The 19,903-nt window shown below is 46.7% G+C and overlaps 1 protein-coding gene and 1 long non-coding RNA gene across 3 annotated transcripts in view; one reads left to right on the forward strand and one right to left on the reverse strand.

The window, feature by feature from the left end:
• The window catches only part of NR4A3 (nuclear receptor subfamily 4 group A member 3), a 28,448-nt gene extending 10,363 nt beyond the window's left edge, over positions 1–18,085 (reverse strand). The window contains exons 1-7 of one of the 2 annotated variants that reach the window (XM_064431598.1): positions 17,603–18,085; positions 14,948–15,103; positions 11,517–12,403; positions 9,190–9,319; positions 8,051–8,223; positions 2,537–2,736; positions 1,181–1,359 (exon numbers count right to left, since the gene is read on the reverse strand). In XM_064431598.1, coding sequence (XP_064287668.1) covers positions 1,181–1,359; positions 2,537–2,736; positions 8,051–8,223; positions 9,190–9,319; positions 11,517–12,401 — 1,567 coding nt within the window. In that variant the 5' untranslated portion in view covers positions 12,402–12,403; positions 14,948–15,103; positions 17,603–18,085. Of the gene's footprint in view, positions 1–1,180; positions 1,360–2,536; positions 2,737–8,050; positions 8,224–9,189; positions 9,320–11,516; positions 12,423–14,947; positions 15,104–17,602 lie in introns of those variants that run through there. The other variant, XM_064431589.1, reaches the window with a different exon arrangement.
• LOC135306956 (uncharacterized) overlaps positions 14,715–19,903 on the forward strand; it is a 117,552-nt gene continuing 112,363 nt past the window's right edge. The window contains exon 1 of the long non-coding RNA XR_010367709.1: positions 14,715–14,950. This is a non-coding gene — a long non-coding RNA (uncharacterized LOC135306956). The remainder of the gene's footprint in view (positions 14,951–19,903) is intronic.

Consider the following 19,903-nt stretch of genomic DNA (forward strand, 5'->3'; position numbering starts at 1 on the left):
GGAAGACAGATACTGTGCAAACTCTGAACCCAAAATCTTGGCCCTACAAATGTCAGCAGGAATTGGCCAATTTCATTTTTTTTATATCTGTCATTGAGTGTTTTATCTCAGGGTTGCCCTGACATCATTCTCATTCCAGGTAAAATGAAGACCACAGCTGGTTGTTGTTGAGGCCACTGCCTGCAAAGTAGTGGATGTCTGAAACGCAGAAGGAAATCAATATCTATCCCACTGGAGCTTATAAGCATCCCTGGGAAGATCCAGCTCAGGGGACACTGAAGCCCTATCTCACACTGATGACACAGTTGCACTGTTAATCTACCAGTTTTTCTGATATGAGTGAGAGGCTCTTTGTGAGGAGATGACTTCTTCTCCAAATTCTGCTGTGTGGTTGACAGAAACCCTTTCTCCTGACTCCTGCTGCCATCAGCTGTGACTCTTCTATTGCAAGATGCCCAAGGTATGCTGGGCTTTATTGTTTCAGGAATGCAAAAAATTACACTTTAAAAGCTTGTGTTCCCCTATTTTGTACTTACTGGACAGATTTGGCAGATTCTGACATTAGTTTCCTGCTGTTCACCCCAGCAGGCAGAAAGGGTCATACAGTCATATACATCCAAAAGCTTTTGTACAACTGCGGAATGTGACTTTTTTCTCATTATTCTCTGATTTTCCTCTCTCAGAAAAGCAGTACCTGGAATACCTAGAATAGCCTGGCTATCAAATGCACCCTGCCTGCCCTCACAGGACACTCTTTCTGGTCTACCTCTCTTGCTGAGAGATGAGCTACGCTAGCTGTATGGCTTCTAGGTCTCAAGTTGCCTTGATATTACTATTCCTACACAGAAGACCTAGCTCTGGTAATTTAATTAAGATTTTCTGGGACTTCAGCAAGTATCTTGAATATTTTTGTAAGAGCTACACAACTTGCTTGGAAGCAGTTTGCTTTTTAGAGACTACTCCGAGAAAACAATGAAGCTGCAAAGAAATACTTAGATTACATTTTAAGAGGGGTGTCTGACAGCATAATGTTAATCCACAATTTCAATATGGTCATGTTAGTTCATAAAAATCACAATCACTTCACCCTGAACATAGCTAAATTAACTGAAATCGCTTGAATCTACAATAAAGCAAAGCACTAGAGTCTGAAGCTTTCTGTTAACAAAGGAGCACTTACCTGTAATCATAGTTAGAGCTGATAGACTTGCTAAGGCTGGGATATCAAGGTTAAGGCTCTTTAAGTTTAAGGAAAAGTCTTTAATAGAGTCGAGCCACTCCCCAAATCCACGAAGGCACTGAAGTCTATGAAGCACGAGTCCATTGCAGAAAACAAACTTATCCTCAGCAGTATCAGACCTCAAATAAAAACAATTGAAAAAATTATAAATGCATCTTCTACTTTACAGAAAAATGCATAACCAGTATTGAAGCGTCTGTCATTTAAAATCCAAGGCATATTATCTTGAGACATATGTGGGCATTCACGTTTGACAATATGTTTCTCCCTTGGGGCAAAAGTACAACAAACAAGCTTCTGTGATTGCTTACTTGGTAGAGTTATAAGCCTGAGGTTAGCTGCAGCATGTGGTGTAGACTGTCTAATTAGTTAAGATTTTGGTCCTGCCCAAAGGCATAAACAGAGAAGACATTTTGCATTAAATACTGTATGTTTGAACCAAAGGAATACTAAGTGAGTGCATTTTGACGTACAAAACTAATAAAAAGATAGGTTCTGCAACTCTCAGCATTTACTTAGTATCATCTGCATTTTTCAGATTGTAAAAATTGGCAAGGAAAAAACAATGGAGAACACACGCAGTAATGCAGGACAATACGCATAACTGCATAAACTCTTTTATAAGAAAACCTGATTGCAGGAGAGAAATTAAAGCCAAGCTCTCCTCTTCTTCCCTCTCCATTACCACAATTTTTGTTAAAAAAACACATGAAAAGGTCATATTCAACTTAAATAAACATGGGCATAACTGAAATCACCAGTCTGCAATTTTGCCAGTTCCTGAAAGTGAAATTGGTGAAGTGTCTTAACTAGTGCTAGACTGACAAACAGCATCTTACTCTATTAAATTACTTGGTATTAAAAAGAAAACCAATCTGAACAATATTTTGAACCTTCTTCATCCCTTTCAAAAACAGATCAAAAAGGGAAAAGGAAAAGAATTCATACTTGAAGTGCATTTCTATATTTCATACTTATGAATACAAAGCAGATTTGCTCAAATAGTAACTGAAGATCAATTTTGATTACTATGTAGGAGGAAGATGGGACAGATCAAATAAAAGAAGCACATTAGTGACACCTATGATCTCTTTGTAAATCACCTTCTTGATTTTTCCTGCAGTGTAAAACAAATTAAACACTATATCCTTTGTATGCAGACATTGCTGATTTTTTGGGTGCTTTTTTCTTGGTACAAATGACAACGTTCAAAGACAGTGCCATATTTATTCCTTAAAAATATTCAGATGGATGATTTTTCACATCATCTTAAGAGGAAATTACATAAATAGTTACCTGATGGAGAGTCTTAGTACAAACAGCTCCAAAAAAGCTGATTCTATGAGTAATGTCTGATCTTCTTTTGGGAGGTCAGTAAATCCTGGGATTTTTTCTGCCCAACCTCTAGTTATGTCAATGGAGGCAGTCAGAAGATTATAGAACTGTTGTACATGTTCTGCATCTGTGCCTGCAGCAGCCTGATCAGTGGAACAGTACTAAAATGAAAGCCACAGAAAGCAAGGTTATATGCATTTAAGGGCACTCTGTGAAACATACAGCATTATTTGCCCGACAACATTTCCTTCTGTGGCAAAGCTGGTATTATTTATAAGACATAAAAATAGGTCTACATCTACCTACTTATTTGGTTACCTACAGGCATTTTGCTATTCAGATAGATATTACAAAAATATTTCCATATGTATAGAAGTAATTTCAAATTTATAACTAAAATATAATATCACATTTTACAAGTACTTATATGCTATTAGTAAACAGAAATAGAAAGCTGGTGGGTAGGATAATTTGCATCACACTAGAAGAGGAACATTATTTGGCTTACTACAATGAAACACTTTTCCCATTGATGAATTTGTCTCAGTATGTTGGAAATGCAGATTTCTTCCAAAACCTCACAAAGTGCATTTTATCTGACAGTGATAGAGACACATAAGATAAATCACATTTTATCTGACACATGCAGCATTGCTTCATTTGAATACAGAATTGGTTCAAAGTAAACCAGCTGCCCCATATCACCTCTTATCCTTCAAATTGAAGCATTTGAGGTTCAGCAGAACCTATTATCCTGCTTATGTGGCCATAACTCTTCCAGGCAACCATTTGACAGTCTCAGCTTGCTCAGCTTCCCTGTGACCCTCTGACAGCTCCGTCCCCACTATCTCCTACTTCATCACCAGTGGATCCCTGTCACTCCTTTGACACTGCTCTCTCTCTCTTGGCAGAAAATAAAATAGGAGCTTTTGTGGCTTAGTCCAATTCTGTGCTTGGAAAGTGCTGCTGGTTTTATGAGCAGGTACTGAATAATGTGGCATTTATTGTAGTAACATCCTCATCATCAGACACCTGCTGGCTTATTTCTGGGAGAGACATCATATCCACTCTTTCTCTTATGGGTTCAGCCAAAGAAAGGCTGAGGTAGTCTCCATGGCTAAAAGAAGCCTGCATACTCTTTGGAAACAACTTCCCACATGCACTTAGGCTTGAGTCAAACAGCCTAAAGGCCACTCCAGCAACCCTCCAAGCCAGAGTGGAAGCAGAAAAAACACTTTCTCCACCAGTAACAGTGGTCTGGCAGCCTGGGAGGACCATATTACCACCATGGGTGGCAGGTATCACCCAAAAGTCACCTCTGTGCATAACAGAGAGATGGGACAGCAAGCAGAACTTCTCAGGTAGCTGTCCTGTACTCTGCCTCTCCTAGCTGGAACTCACTGCGGTTGGCAGATAAGGGATGAAGGACACAATGTCAGAGTTGCTGACTGATGGGAGAACTACAGCAATCCTAGAGACCTCTGTCTGTATTTGGGTCCTGGTACTAGCTCTTAGTGACTGTGTTCTGCTTAGCCAACACTAACTGCATGAGTTTCTCCAGGTGCGTTCCAGCTCACATCCCTAATCAGCTGGTAAAACATGTGCAATCCTTCTTACAAAATTCATATAGAGACAAATTTTGCTTCAGCTGTTCCAAAGGATCCTGTGACACTGAGACAGGTAGAGGCCACAATACAGAGAAGATGGGGAGCAGCAGTAGAAAAAATCTGTACGCTGCATCTTATTTATGTGTTCAGACTGCCACTTGAATGGAGCAGTTGAGGATGCTCCAGCAGCAAGAATCAACTACTCCTGGCACTGGACTGCAGCAAGATGCACACAGGTAATTAACAGGCAGAAAAAGACAATTTGCTTTTTCAAAGACCACGCATGTTCTGGACCCTCTAGAAGTGACCATACAGAGCAAACCACAAGAAGTGTGTATTTTGGCTCTGGGAGATGTGCTTCGCTACACAGGGGCTGACCCATGACTCTTTCTTACTACACAGGGAAACTAAACAGGCTGATGGAAACTCCTGCCTCACAACAGGTATTGCTAAGCTGAGATATATTCTTGACCCTTTGAGCAGTAAAGAAGAAGGAAAACAAAATGAAAAGAAAAAAGGTACTACCCATTCTGAATGGGTTCATTCTAAATATAACTCATCACAACTCAGCATAATTATGCCAGGTGTTAATTTGTTCCCAATATTTATAAAACATTCCTTTGGCAAAAGTAAGGCAAAGTTTTAACATTTTCTAATGAAGTGGATTGCTGCATTATGTCGTGTAACTGTGAATGGTACAGTGTGGTATACCCCACGCTGGGCACTGAATCAAATTAAATGCATCTAAAAAAATGATAACCTGTATTTTTTTGCACAGTGTACCCCACTAGAGCAATTTTAGAAAAAAAAAAGGTAAAAGATTACATGGAGTTGTATAATTTTCAGCTGCTGCAATACATCACTGCTCACTATAAAGTATCGGCACTTACAAAGAGTTGCTAAAATAAAATATTATTTACTTGTAAAAGACTTAGGAGCATACAAGTAACCATAAACAATATGTATGTTTCTGTTTCATGCACCATAGTTGTGGGTTTTTTCCATGATTATTTCATGGAGAAGAAGTGATATTTGACCTAACTTGTGACCAAGACAGCTGGCAATCCTGCCCTTGGTCAGGAGACGTCACAGGATGGAAGGGCTCCCTCCGATCTGCATTTCTAAACCTGCCCTATGCAAACTGGAGGCAAACCAGGAGAAAGACAAAAGACAAAGCTCTGCCCCCCTCCTTTCCTTGGAGCTCCTTTGGGAATTAAATGAAATATGACTGTTACTTAAGGAGGGGGTTGCATGTGTAGCAAGCAACATTAATTTGTGAGTTACATCTGAAGAGATTTGGAAAGCCTGAGGTTGGGAAGCCCGATAGCACAACTTAGCTCTGCCCTTTGCCTGCTTTCATCAGTCCTTCATCAACGGCTACAACTGCAAAAGCCTAACATTAACTTCTCTGCACAGACAAAAGCCTACACTCGTTTTTCCAAAAGCCATGATATGTGCTTAATTTTGTAGCCCAGGAATGGGGGGGATTATTGCCTAAATACTGCACTGCCCCTCTGAAAAGGCAACATTTCTATTTACATTGGTGCCTACTCTGCATGAATAAGAATGGCAAGGGTCTGTTTCTCATCTCACTTCCTTAAAAGCGTAAACTCAGAGAATTGTACCAGTAAACAGGTGTGAGACCAGACTACGGCCGTGGCAATTGCCTTTTGAAACCAAGTACCTAAATATACCACGGCTGTGGACTGGTAAGTTAAAACCAGTGCTGAGATGAAAAGCAGCCATGTTCTGAACAGAACTGTTTCCAGTGTTTTGGTGTAAAGTTTGTAGCTTATGTAATTTATTTCTGGGTTTGTTTTTTTTTCCTGGGTTGCTCTGTGTGTCTGTGTGTGTCTCTACAGGCTTTTCTGGAGGGAAGGGATGCACACTTTTCTCCGAAACTTTTATCAGTGGTTTTTAAGACAGTCAAGATATTACAGCTTGTAAACACGAAGACCATGCTAAACATTAAGGTCGTATCTGCAGAAGTGTCAGGGCTGACTCCAAAGCCAGATTTCCAGATCTGCCCATTTGTGGTGCTCAGCAGGGTCACAGTCTAGCTGAATGTGCCATAGGTTAGTCTTTACAGGTACAGGATTATTCTTCATAGGAATATTTTAGCATTGCAGTGTGTTTATGACACGTTTCATTAAATTCATTAAATTCAGTTAATCTTGCTCTTTACACTGCATTTGTTTTTTGACCTCCAGTAACTTTTCAAAATAAGTATAAGGGTCAATGAAAAACATAAGAATCTACTAATTTCTTGTAGAATATTTTTGTCATTTCAGTACCACCGGGCACAACAGACTATTATATATTTTACTGTAAAGAAAAACTTAGATATTAATATGTTCTAACAGATAATCATACTTAATCTTTTAGCTACCAAGACTAAATTAATTTACTGTCAATCATATGCTCCCTGTAAAGTCCAACAGAATAGTTCAACATTTAAATCTGTGGGTTGTTTTCATTAAAAGAGAAATAATTACTGCAGGACAAAGAAAAAAGTCACATAAAAGTACATAATTTTTGTTCAGTTTTCTGTAAATGCAAAAGAATTTTATATCAATAAATAAATACAAACTATGGCCTCTGGACTCCTGCAATTCTGTGGAAGCCAGCAGATTTCTATCAAAGAGCACAGCTCATCACACACCTTGGCATTTGTAGAATGATCCCTGAGACATTTAGGGTAAGTTAAGGTACATGTAGATATGGTTAGTGCATTCTCCCCATAGTAGGTTGTCAGACACTGAACAGCTAAATTCTTGATAATAACTTGAAAAATAATATTATTTAATACTTCCAGATTCGTTTGAAGAAAATATGTTACAGCATGTTTTAAATTGCTAAATTATATATAAAAATATAGTCTAAAATAGCATAAAGTAATTTTAATATAATTGCAGTAAATATGCTTTAGGATTAAATATTACTTAGCAACAAGTGATAAATGGCCAATGGAGTTATTGTCTGAGTACTGCTGCTATTTTTAACAATCGCAAATTTAATAATATTTCTTTAAGGGGGAAGAATTTGATCTTGTTTTTCCATAGCTGTAGTTTTTTTCTTATCCTATATCAACCTGCCTAAAAATTGTATTTAACAAGGCATTTCAGTGCTGTATATTAATATCTAAAGAACATTTCTTTTCAGATTTCAGAATATTCCATGAATATTTAAATTGTGACTATGCTACATTAAAGAACAAGGTTACAAAAATATATAATCTTTGGTAAAGCTTTACTGATTTTTCAGAATTTTAATTTTAAGAGGCTTGTTTTAAAATTGTGAGTTTTACTGAAGGAATATTTAGGCTGGGGTATCCAAAGCACATCCTATTTCCATTTAAATAATGGCAAAATTCCTGTTGATTTCAACAGGAATGGTCCTATTCATCCAGTGTCACACTCTGCAACCCTTCTATCTGAATATCAGGAAAGTGCTATTAAATTTTAGCCTTCAGAAAATGGAAGTTAAGATATTGGACATACAAGTACTGCTCCTGGTTAATCAATGACATCATAATTGATCGTGTTTTGACACAGCCTTTTTGCAAGAAGAATGCTCTATTTATCCATGCATTTTTGTTTTAACACAGCCATGAATATACAGCAGATTATTAGATTATTTTGTGATTGAGATCCTCACAATGAATAGCTACAAACACTAATATCTACTACCCTTCCTTTCCTCTCATTGTCCACCTATCACAAAAAGACAACGGCTGGCTGGAGCGATTTCTACCCTCGTCCAAATTTCACACTTAATTTCATTTTGGCAAACCAGCTGGTAAGGAGAAATGTAGCTCGCAAATCATTTCTGTGCAGAAAGCAAATAGGGAAAGAAAAGTGAGACATACTCTTGAATAGTCCAGCTCCCTGGGCGTGGAGTCGGTTAAAGCTCGAACGAGGGCATTCATCATGCTGATGGGAGGAGAGGGCGGGGAGGGCTGAGAGGGTTCTTGCTGTAAGGGGCTCTTTGGTTTGGAAGGCAGCCGACCTCTTCTCCCTTTCAGGCTGTCGGTACGGACAACTAGGTGAAAAAAATCCCAAGGCAATCAGTTGTGAAGGTACCAGCGAATGATGGATCAGAATGAACACCCTGCTTTCCTTACAGTGGCCAGACCAGCAAAAATAAGAGTGTTCTCCAGTTTCAGCACGTGCTCTTGATGCCTTTGATTGCAAAGGAACACAAATGGCACCAGAGCTGTGTCAGACCTACGATCGTAAGCAGCAATGTAGCTGCTCAGTGAGAGCCCAGCTGTGTTCCTCGTGTCCATGCTTTGTTTGCAGCACGTCAGTGTGCCCGTGTACGTGTGCCCGTGACACTCTGCTGCTGAAAACAAGCTGAATGTGAAGCACAGATTTTAGTGTTTCTACTAGCAGTGTCCCTTTTAAATGGCAGAGGCATTCATTCAAAATAATTTTAGCTTTCTTGAAGCATTTGAAAAAATATGGTCACACTATATAGGTTATATTATCCATGTCAGTATTTGCAATGGGACTGCTCACACAATATTACTCACATGCTTAAATATTTGCAGAATTGGGACTAATGAGTTGATCCTGTTTCCATTTAAATTAATTGCAAATTTACAATCAGCTTATGGGAATGAAACGAGATCCTATGTCAAAATGCACACAATCCAGTGCAGCCCCCAGTGAGATAACAAGGGGAAACCAACAGCGTTATCGAACAATGTTCAAAGTTAATAAAGGAGACATTTTGGCCACTGTCAAATTATCCTCTTGTGACCTTGCTGTTCTTGAACTCTGGGGTCTATGGTCTAAATATGATAATAGGGGTGAAAAGCACAAAATCAATAAATTATTAGATAAACGCACATATTTTGGGGTAAGTTATGAATCTCATCACTGACAAATTTATTGTAGAGACATCCATGCTCACACACACACACACACACACACACACAGAGACACAGATTCATAAAAAATAACATTTTAGTTTTCTGGGATCATAAATAGCCAGAGTCCTTACCTTCTTTAACCATGCCGACACTGAGACACTTCTGGAACCGGCAGTATTGGCATCTGTTACGACGTCTCTTGTCCACTGGGCAGTTTTTATTTGCCAGACAAACATATTTTGCATTTTTCTGAACTGTTCTCTGCGAAAATGCAACACAAAAATAGTAAACTGATTGTTTCTTGAGCAGCTTAGAACCTGACAAAATGTGTTTTAATTACAACATGAAAAGTGACAGTGCAATTCATATAATTAGATAAAATTAATTTCCTAACACACTAGCCTGCAGGAAAAACAATTTTATTAGTGCTAGCTGCTGACAATGAAAATCATCTAGGATTTTTCTGAAGCAAGTCTCTGGAGACAGGCAACTTTGAATGATAAAATCATATCTGAAATTACCAGGTCATCACATCTACCTTTGGGGATTAGATTATCTCCGCTTTTAATATCCCTTTGGGAACAATTTTCTACTTGGTTCATTCCCTTGATTATTGCTGACCTTATTAAAATAAAATCAAAATGATCTGCAATGTACTTCTCTTGCTATCACTATTGTTAGTCAAATACCACAATAACTGGTTTGGTTAGCCATTAAAATCATCAGGGAGAAAAACAAAAATACCAGTAACCCCTACAAAATATGTTTGGCTAAATAGGCTGGGAAAGTTAACCTGACCTGAGGAAAAAGGACAGAATGATGACATAGTTATGTAAATTTAATTAACTCTAAAGTCATGTTGAAAAAACTAAAACAAAATTAAAATGTGTAGAAACCTGGCAAGCTTTGGAAGAATGTAACAAATATCAATGCAAAAACATACCATGCTGCCATGCTTAAAATCAAAGATACATCAATAAATAACATTCAAAAAGGTATTACTAGAAAAGACACCAGGAACAAATGTATCAACTCAACATTCAATATTAAATCTTTAACTGCAATTAAATTAATGGATAAATTTTATTCCATAATTTGTGTTTGTTATCAAATAACAGCTTCAATGTACTAAATATATGAGATACAGCAAATATTTTTCATTGTGATTTGGAGATTAAAACAGTTTAATTTTGCAGAATAAGGTACTGTTGCAACTCAAGGGTATGCTATTGATTTCCACAGGGGCAGGTTTGGGATAAAAAGAGCTGCTATTTCCATGTTATTTGTGTTTCCTTTTCTAGTTATATTTAAATAACAAATTAGTTTTACAGGAGACATGTGTTACCACGTGGTCAAAAGATTATTATTAAGTAACACTGACAACTCCACCTACAATAAAAAAATGTGGTAAGCCCTTCCCCCAAATATTTTGGGACTGTTTTTGTTCCTATTGTATCTTTTACCAGAATAGGAATATAACTGCTATCTTAGCAAGAAGAAGAAATATACAAAATCAACCTCAAATGTTTCAAATCTTAAACTTGCTGTGCAGAACCATCCTACCAAAAGTCAATCACAAGCTCTTCCCTTAAACAAGCTATTTCTGACATTAATATTTGGAATCTGGACCTTCAGACTCTGCTGAAAGGAAACTACAAAGCACCCAAATCTAAGACCTAAAGAGTATATTCAACTCTTGAAAATATAAGGGCAAAGTTCCCACTGAGAAACTGCTATGTGTAAGTTATTTGTGTTGCTACTCAGCTACAAAGCTGCCTTCATTGCAGGGCAGGCACCAGGACCCTGTGCAGTGCTTAGTCACTGCTCTGCAGGCAGATTTCCCCTGGTAAGGACTCCCCGGGCTCCTGAGCTCAAGGGTAATGACAAGGCAGCAGCCAAAAGCAACTAGAAGTACTTGGGTTTGTCCCATGAGTGAAACCAGTTTTTTCCTGGTGCTGACCACCCTGCATTCCTTCTCACGCCAACCACCCCTGGACAACAAACGGCACTGCTGCCACTACCTAAAATATTAAGTGGCCTTTACGATTTCAGGGTTTATTTTCTCATCTAGAAACAAAGTACAATTGGAATTGATCACTGACTAAAACCCAGGCTGAATGTACTCCAGATGAGCTTCACTACAGAATAAATGTAGTTTATAGTGTAAAGTGGGACAACCTACGAACATTGAGGAATGCTGGCGGACCAGAGATGCGGTTCCCCCAGACCACTGCCATGGCCTCTTCTCAGCAGACACTGGCTGATCCTTTTATCCCACAGAGGGCTTTCCTTGACCTCCAAAAACTTTGGGCGTCCCTCCCACCCTGCTGTGGGGGCCTGAGTTTCAACACACCATGTCCCTGGAGCCCCAGGTCAGGACCAGGAGCGTGTGGGGACAGAGGGGCCGGGAAGCGAGGTGGGAGCAGGCAGGGAGGGGAGCAAAGCGCGGATGTCTCACCTTGAAAAAGCCCTTGCAGCCCTCACACGTCCGCACCCCGTAGTGCTGGCAGGCGGCATTGTCTCCACAGACAGCGCAGGTGCCTTCCCCGGACGAAGAGCTCCTGCTGGGGGGAGAGGGCAGGCCGCTGCTGCCGCTCCCGCTGCTCTCCCCCATCAGGCTGGAGGTGGCTGCGTTGAGGCCGAGCGGTGAGAAGGCTAAGGTGCCTGGTCTTTTGGCCAGGTGAAGCCCGTAGGAATGGCCCTCCATGGGAGCCTGGCTGGCGGCGGGCCTGTCGGAGCCCAGGGGCAGGCTCAGCGAGGCCGGGTCGTAGCACATGTGGGCGGCCGCGGACGGCGTGTGCGGAGGCGAGTGCTTGAAGTGGAAGAGAGGGAAGCGCGGAGGCACGGTCTTCATGGGGGCGGCGTCCATCAGGTGGCCGGGAGGCAGGCAGGTCTGCGTGGGCTGCAGCGGGGGCTCATCCCACAGGCTCTGGTGAGCAGGGAAGCCGGGTGTGGTGGGCGTGGAGGGTGGGGATTGCTTGAAGTACATGGAAGTGCTGGGCATCCCCTCATCTGTGGATGGGGGCAGTGAGGGCTGGTATGGGGACAGCCGGGTGTCTTCCATCTTTATGAGGGGCCTCTGGCCAGAGGAGGCAGTTTGCATTTGGTAGAGGCAGGAAGGCTTGAGCTCATAGCTGCCAGAGTAACCCTCCATAAAGGTGCTGAAGCTGGGAAGGGAGGTGGTGGCAGTGGCAGTGATTTCGGTACTGCTCAGGTCCATGGTCAGCTTGGCATAGTCAGGGTTCATGATGTCTGAGCTGTACTCCGAGCCATATGCGTAGGTCTGGGATGCATAATTCGAACCGGGCGGTGAAGGGCTATACTGCGCTTGCACACAGGGCATATCTGCAAGGGCAATGAGCATGTTAGCAACAGTGCACCAGGCTGCGGCACAGGCCCTCACCAACTTCTTTCCGAGAAGCTTTCCCAGAGCTCAGATGGGCACCCAACTCCCATCCGCACATTTAAATTAGCCTCGAGCCTTTTCCTTTCAACAATATGCACCAGGGACCGACTAAGCACTCGGTACTGTGGAGTCTGCTCTCATCTAGTCAAGGGAGAAACATTTATACCAGTGTCAGCGAGAGAAGAATCCATCTCAAGCTGCCCTACATCTGCTGCTTAATATACATAGGTGTCAATGAGAATTAGATAAGCACAATGGGAACAGTTTATGACTCTAAATCTACCTCTGTATGCATGCTATCATGCCATAAAATTTTCATGATGGGTAAACGAGATTATAATATTAAAATATTAAAAATTATATTTTTTAAAAAAGCAGCATTTGCAGCGCATGTCAGAGGAATTACTCAAATCACAAGGTTTGCTACTCAGGACTTGCAAACATCAATTTTGCTTACTCAGCTCTGGAGGTTTGAAGAATATTTCTGGTCAGCTAATATTTAAGGTTGCTGTTTCATTATTAGTTTTAAGGCTTATCTTTGGTAGAACGTTCTCCTTTAAAAAGTGAAGGGTACAACATCCCCTTCAATTTGCAAACATGTAGGATAAAAGGCATGTGGTATTTCTGTTTTCATGGGAAAGCAGGGTTCAGGCCAGTAATACAGTTGGTTTTATTCATTAGTCATGAAACTTAATGCGGTTCACTGATAGCTGGGATGGTCAAAGCAACACAGTGCCTGGCTAAAAAGATCTGATTGCTATTTTCTTTTACATTTCCTACTAGTCTGCCATGTAATTTGCTGGTCAAAGGAAGTAATAGACCCAATTCTGCAATTCACTGAGGTTTGCCTGACTAAACACTGTGAGATTCTAGACCAATATTTGCAACTCGAACTAAAAGTGTGTGGTGTATTTTGGTTCCACAGCAGAGGAATAAAATGCATTAATTCGTATAAATTTTCTCATAAAGAGAAAAGTAAATATGGATAAAATGTATATCAAAATTAAGTGCAGTTCATCTCTTCTTAATCATGGTAATTTATATTCCAGGAGCACTTGAGAAATAATTCATGTTAAAAAAACCAAAAGCCCTGCCTTGGAAATAATGAGGTTTTCCTCATTATTTTAAGAACTCTTTTCACTTACAATTTTAAAATATTCACTCCTGGCATGCAGTAATCCAAATAATTTGTGTTAAATCAACTTTTAATTCTTTCCTGCCCGCTTTGCAGATAAACATATTTAAACTAAGCACCAAATTTGAATTATCACGCTGTCACAAACCATTCACATATTTCTTCTTCTCGAGAAAACACTAAAATCTGAGAAAAAAAAAACCTAGTGCTGTTTCCTGAAATTAAGACCTTCTTTCCCTTAAATCCAAAAGCTTGAAGAAGGAGGCAGGACAACCCTCCCCCCTAAGCCTTGCCTCCTCAATGTTATTTATGTATTATTCTACTGTTCTCTTTTTTTTTTCCTGTCAATTTCTGTCCATGCCATTCCATGCACACACATTTCCTGGCAAGTCGTATCATTATCATTTGTTAGTTTAAGGACTGGCTGTTAAAACATCAGTGATCAGTGCTTAATCAAATAAAAAGGGAAAGAGATTCTTTCCACACACCTCCACTGAGAACTGACGGAGGAACACAACAGAGTGAGTTCACAGATAATGTCACAACCGGACGTGTTGATATGAAGGAAAAAAGCTTTTTTGCTAGCTCAGAAAATGAGCAGGAGTTCAAGGGAACAGATCATTATGACCTTTTTTCCTGCATTTTTCTGAGCATAACAGAGTAATGCCACTGAATTCTGTGCAAAGTGGTGTAGAAAAACAGAAGTCTAAAATAACTCTGACCGGAGGACTGAAAAAATATCCCTAACCTAAAGGTCTGGTCTCTCCTGGCTCTGTGGGACTCCTCCTACCTCGCCTTTTGCCAGCGCACTTGTCTAAGTCTAACCCCTACTTTTCCACTTTGGGCACCAGTATTAGTTCCCCTGCAAAGTAAATAACCTGGGATTTTTTCTTTATCCAACAATATTAAAACAAGAAAAGAAAAGGCCCCACAGGAGGTGCATTAAAGAGCAACCTGTCATCAAAACCTAAATGAATGGCTAAAAGCATCAGGGCAGGGACATCGGGAGCTATTACCACAGCGTTCTGCTTTCTTTGCGAGAGCGTGGGGTAAAGGATGCCCAGTTAAACTCCAGGCAAGCTGGGCTCCTCACAGGGACACTAGCACCCCCAACCAGCTTCCCCTTAAATCTGGCACGTCTTTGGCGAGGGGCTCGCAACCCCGCGCGCCCAGGCACGGCATCGCCAAAAGCGCTGCGAAAGGCACGCGCTGCTCTGATCCTTTTGGGATTTAAACGCCCCGGGACGTCGGGGGCCGATGATGCCGAAGGGATTTGGGAAGGGTAGGGGCCGCGCCAGGAGCTCCCGCACCCCTCTACTCCTGCCCTTCCCCCGGAGCGGCAGCTTACCTGGTGGGTATCTTGCGCGCTGAATGGTGGGGCTGGAGGTGCGGACGGAGGCGGCGGCGGGCGGCGGCGGCGGCGGGGTGGGTGCCGGCTGGGACCTCTCTGCGGAGGCGGGCCCGGGGCCTGGCCTGGGCGGGGGGCGCTCTTCCGACCCGGGCTCTGTCCGCCGGCGGCGGGAGACAAGGCACAGTCAGCGGCGGCGGTGCCCGGCGGGGCAGAGGGGAGCCCCCGCCTCCCCCCGGCGCGGCGCCTCGGGGGGGACGTGGGGCACCGTCCCCCGCGCTCGCACGCCATCCCCCGCCTCGCCCCGCGGGTGGGGAGCGGGAGCCGGCCGGGGAGCGCATTCCTGCCGGCTCCCGCTCCCTCATCACACAAAAGGCAAGAGAGCACCGGGCTGGGACAACGGAGCCGCCGGTTTGTTCTCAGAGAGAGCAGCCTGGGGTAGGCAAGAGGAGAACCCCGGGCGGGGTGACTACAACAAGCGGGACAGCATCCCCGAGCGTCCACTTCCCCGTGAGAACTTTCTCTTTTTGGGATGCAGAGACCGGGGAAAAGCAGGCTGCGACTTTCTATGCAAGGTACCGGCCAGACTTGAGGGGTGTCCTGCCTGCCCGCTAACCCTGTGCGGTGTCTCCGGGCCCATCACCGCCGGCGCTGGGGAGGGAGCTCTGCCCCGCCGCCTGCCCCCGACCCTCCGGGCGCTGCCAGCCGGGCTCCGCGGCAGCGCGGGGGATGCTCGGCCGCGCCGGCCCCTGCCCACGGAAGCCGCTCCCCGGCGACTCTTTCTCCCGCTCCTCGTCCTTCTTTTGCCTTCCCCGCGCCCCTCGCCTTTAAACCCCCGCCAGCTCCTGGGGTGTTAAGTGCCCTGGGGTGTTAAGCTCATCCCCTTCTCTCCCGAGGGTTTTGTTCCCTTACGAGCTCCTACGAGGCGGTTTCCCGCTCGGCGCGGAGCGCCCTAGGGCTCCTCTCTGCCCCCCCGAGCCGCCGGTTACCTAGAGACACTCGCTGCGCTTTTAACCACGCAGCACCCCTCCGGGCTGCCGCCGCCCGAGCCAGGAGCGCAGGGCCGTAAGGGCTGTAAATTAGGAGGAAATAACTACCCTTGTCAAAGCTCTTTTCTTCCTCCGTGCACTTTACATTCAGCCCCGAGTGACACCCCTCCCCACCCTGTAATACGAGGAGGAAACCGTGAAACACTCCATTGTGATTGTGACTTCTTCAGGCGAGTTTCGAAACCTTCATTTACCCGGGAGGGACTGCGGAGGGGGAAGCTCCATTCAATTAAAAAGTTTCGTGCTGGATTTCCACCGCCGGTTAGCTGGCGATTTTTTTGGGGGGGGGAGTGGGAGGGATCGCCCCGAGCCGCACGGTCACTCCAGCAAATATCCACGAGATCGCGTGAGATTCACCTCCGAAGAAACCGTCTGGTCTGGTTTAGTCCATTGTTTTTTACCGGGGCTTGACTCCAGCATACAACGGTCTCCACGGAGGAGAGAAAAATAGGGCGAAGAATGTAATCGAGTGAAGCGGCTTGGATAAAAGTTAGCGATTCATTCCCAAACTTTTTTTTCCTGGAGAAAAAAAATCCTATCCCAACACACTAATCCCCCTACATAAAACAGCGTTTTACGCCCTTTCCCTGGGAAATATCCTCGCACGGATTCCATCGTATCCAAAAACTGCAAGTTAAGTAACAGCGTTCTTAAGTAGCCGCGCTAAGGTGAGCGGCATCTCCGCCCGGGACAGGCTATCGCGATAGTGCTGTCCCGATAACCGTCCCTCTACATAATATCACAACCCAACACCCGCGCTTTCTCGCCTCTTTCCAAGACTGAAACTTCTTTCGCAGCTATTAAGGCGAGAAGGCAAAGGCGAGAGGCGCCGCGGGGGCAGGGAGCGGGGCAGCGGCGGCGCAGCCCAGCCTCCCCGCACGGTACCGCCCGTGCCGGGGCACCGCGGCCCCTCGTTACCACTTCTGACCTCCGAAGGGAAAAGTGCACATTTCCGAGGAGCAGATGCCGGGCAGACGTGCCGTGCAAACATCCCGTCTCATTTCAATACAATATGTCACATTCCAGCAATTACCTCTTGGGCGAGCTCTTTGGGCTGCCGAGGGGGGCTGCTCTCTCCCAAAGTGAGATGAGCTCAACCTGCCTCGCCGTCCCTATTAGACAGCTGAACTTGTGCAAACAGAACCACCTATTTCCCAGGCGCGGCTAAAGGAGGGAGACAAATTGCTGCCATTCATCACCGGCGCTGTAAACTCCCCGCCGCCGCCGGCAGCATCATTTCCATGACAACAACTAGCAGAAATACCTTAGTACCACCGGCTCCGGCTCCCGCTCCGCTCAACCACAGCCCTCCCGTTTGCGAGGAGCAGCAGTGCCCCGCGCACGGCAGGAGTTGCCGAGACGGCAGGGACGCTCGGAAGACGAGCGGCAACTGAACATCCACGGGGAGGATGGGGGAGGAGGGGGGGAAGGTGAGGGAAAAGTTTCAGCGAGAGCCCGAAGCGGCACGGCAGCGCGTCGGCTGAGCCGCATCGCTCGCCGCCGGCATCTCCCCAGCATCTCTACCCCGGCGGCGTAACTTTCACGGAGTGGGGACACGCCGCGCCGTCCCTCTCCCTCAGCCGCTCCCGTTCACTCGCATACGTACTCGGTTGCTGTGGAGGTTCCGTCTTTACATCTAGTTTGTAGGTGCCCGCTTCCTTAAAGGCGTGTGTAGGCGCTGTCCAGCGGCAGGACCCGAGACACAAAATCCCTCAGACTCCGGGTAGCTGCAGGTCCAGAGGGTGCGTTATCCCGAGGCATGGAAAAGGATTGAAAAAGCCTGAGGAGCCAGGAGCCCGTCCCCGGGCGAAGGGAGGGAGTGAGCAGGCGGGCGGGCGAGGGATGCCAAGCGGCGGCCGCCGCCGCGATGTGCCTTTGTGTGTGTGCGGCGGGAGCCGGGCCGGGACCTGTGCCCGCGTCCCGGTGCGAGTGCCCCGGGGTGCGCGTGTGCCTGCGCCGGAGAGAGGGGACGGAGGCGCCTCTCTGCGCTGCTCTCCCGCTCCCTCTCTCTGAACGTCATTTATGTGAGAGGAGCCCTAGCGGCCTCTCCATAGAGCGGCTGGAATGCGAAACGTCAATAGTGACGCCATGGGAGCCTGACGCTACTGACCCCCCCCCCCCCGCCCCAGTGTGTGCGCCGCGCTCCCGCCGCACCGCGCCGCGCCGAGCTCTGCACAGCCGCGCTCAGCCGCGCACGGCCGAGAGCTGCGGAGCGCTGCGGAGCTCCGGCGGAGCCGCCGGCAGCGGGACCGCACGGCCGGCCGGCCGCCGCGGGGCCGCCTGCCCGCCGCAGCCTGGCGAGCCCTTCCCAAACCTGATAATAATAATATTAATAATAATTATTGTTATTAAGGTAGTGATAATAACAAAATTATTATATCTTTACTGAAGTGGCTCAAATGAAAAGAGCTTTGCTTGCTTACTTAGTGGAACTTTTAGGACTAATTAATAAAGGTTTCTTTCACTTTTTAATTTTTCATTTTTAAAAAAACTTTTTTTTTTCTTTTTGCTTTTAAAGTTTTTTTCCGAATTATTTTCTCTTCTCAAACTTTTTCTTTTTTTTTTTTTTTTTTTTTTTTTTCACTCTCTTTTTCTTTTCTTTCGAAACTTTCCAGTGCGCAGGAACAAGGAGCAGGTTGCTGGAGGTGCCGCTCACAGAGCGGGCACAAGTGCGAGCGGCCCTGAGAAGCGTCCGGGCTGCCGCCGGCTTTTGACTGTCTGTGTCCGTGTGTCTTTCGGTGTCCATGTGTCTGCCTGGGGCACCGGGCACGGCGGCGGACGACTCCCCCGCTGTCTCCGCCGGCAGCAGCCGCCCGCCGCCGTGCCCGGTGCAGTGTTTACATCCACCGGCGGCGGCCGGGATGTTCGCGACCGTCACCGCAGCCGAGACGGCCGGCGCTGCGCTTGTGCTTCGCACAGAGCGGCTCCGCCAAGCGAGTGCTCCGGCCGGACGGGAGCCGGAGCGGACGAGGCGCCTGCCGCCCCGAGGAGGAGGGACCGGCGGCAGCGGCGGCACTTTCGCTTTGCCTCTCGCTCCACCATCCCGCCGCCGGCACCGCCGCGGAGAGCGCTCGCTCCCGGGGAGGCAAAGCCGGGGCTGGCGCAGGGCTCGGCGGAAGCCCCGGACCGGCGGCGCGACGGCCACGTCCGAGCCCGGGATCCCCTTCCCGAGGCGGTGCGCGCCGTTTTCCCCCGGGCGCCGGGGCGTCCCTCCCTCGCTCGCTCCCTCCCTCCCTCCGGGGCCGCGGCGCTGCCAGACCCCGCTCCCCCCGCGGGGGAACCCGCCGGGCTCCCCGCGCGGCCGCGCTTCCCCTCCGGACGCCGCCGGCCCCCGGCGGGGGCCAGCCCGCGCCCCCACGTCACCGCCCTCGTGCCGCCGCCGCGGCCAATCCACGCACAGGACGCGGCGGGCCCCGTTCCGAGGGGCGGGGCGCGGCGGGGCTGACGCACGGCGGCCGCGTCATTGACGCAAGCGGCGTTGCTAAATTTAGCCCCGCCGGGCCCCGCGCGAGGCGCTCGGGATCGCGCGCGAGGGAGGGGGCGGGGCCGGAGCCCATTGAGCGGCGGCGGCGGCGGGCGGGAGCGCGGGGCTATTTTTGGGACACCCCCCTCCCGGCCCCCCCGGCTGTGATCCGGCCAAACCAAATATAGATGCGGGCGGGTATTTATAGCGCCGGCGAGTCCCATTGTCGTGGGGCCACGCCCCCGCCCGGCTTCCTCTGCGCAGGGGGTGGAGTGCGGGGCAGCGCACGGGGACCCCGGCGCGCACACCCATCCTCCCGGTAGCCCCACGGTGGGTGCGGGGGGGAGGGGGAAAGCCGTAGCCGCACGCAGGCGGGGGGTGCCAGACCCGGCTTCCTCCTAAAAAAACCAAAAGTCTCTTGGTGGCTGCGGCTGGAGTTCCCCT

Source organism: Passer domesticus, chromosome 1 (genome assembly GCF_036417665.1).
Source record: "Passer domesticus isolate bPasDom1 chromosome 1, bPasDom1.hap1, whole genome shotgun sequence".
Lineage (NCBI taxonomy): Eukaryota > Metazoa > Chordata > Aves > Passeriformes > Passeridae > Passer > Passer domesticus.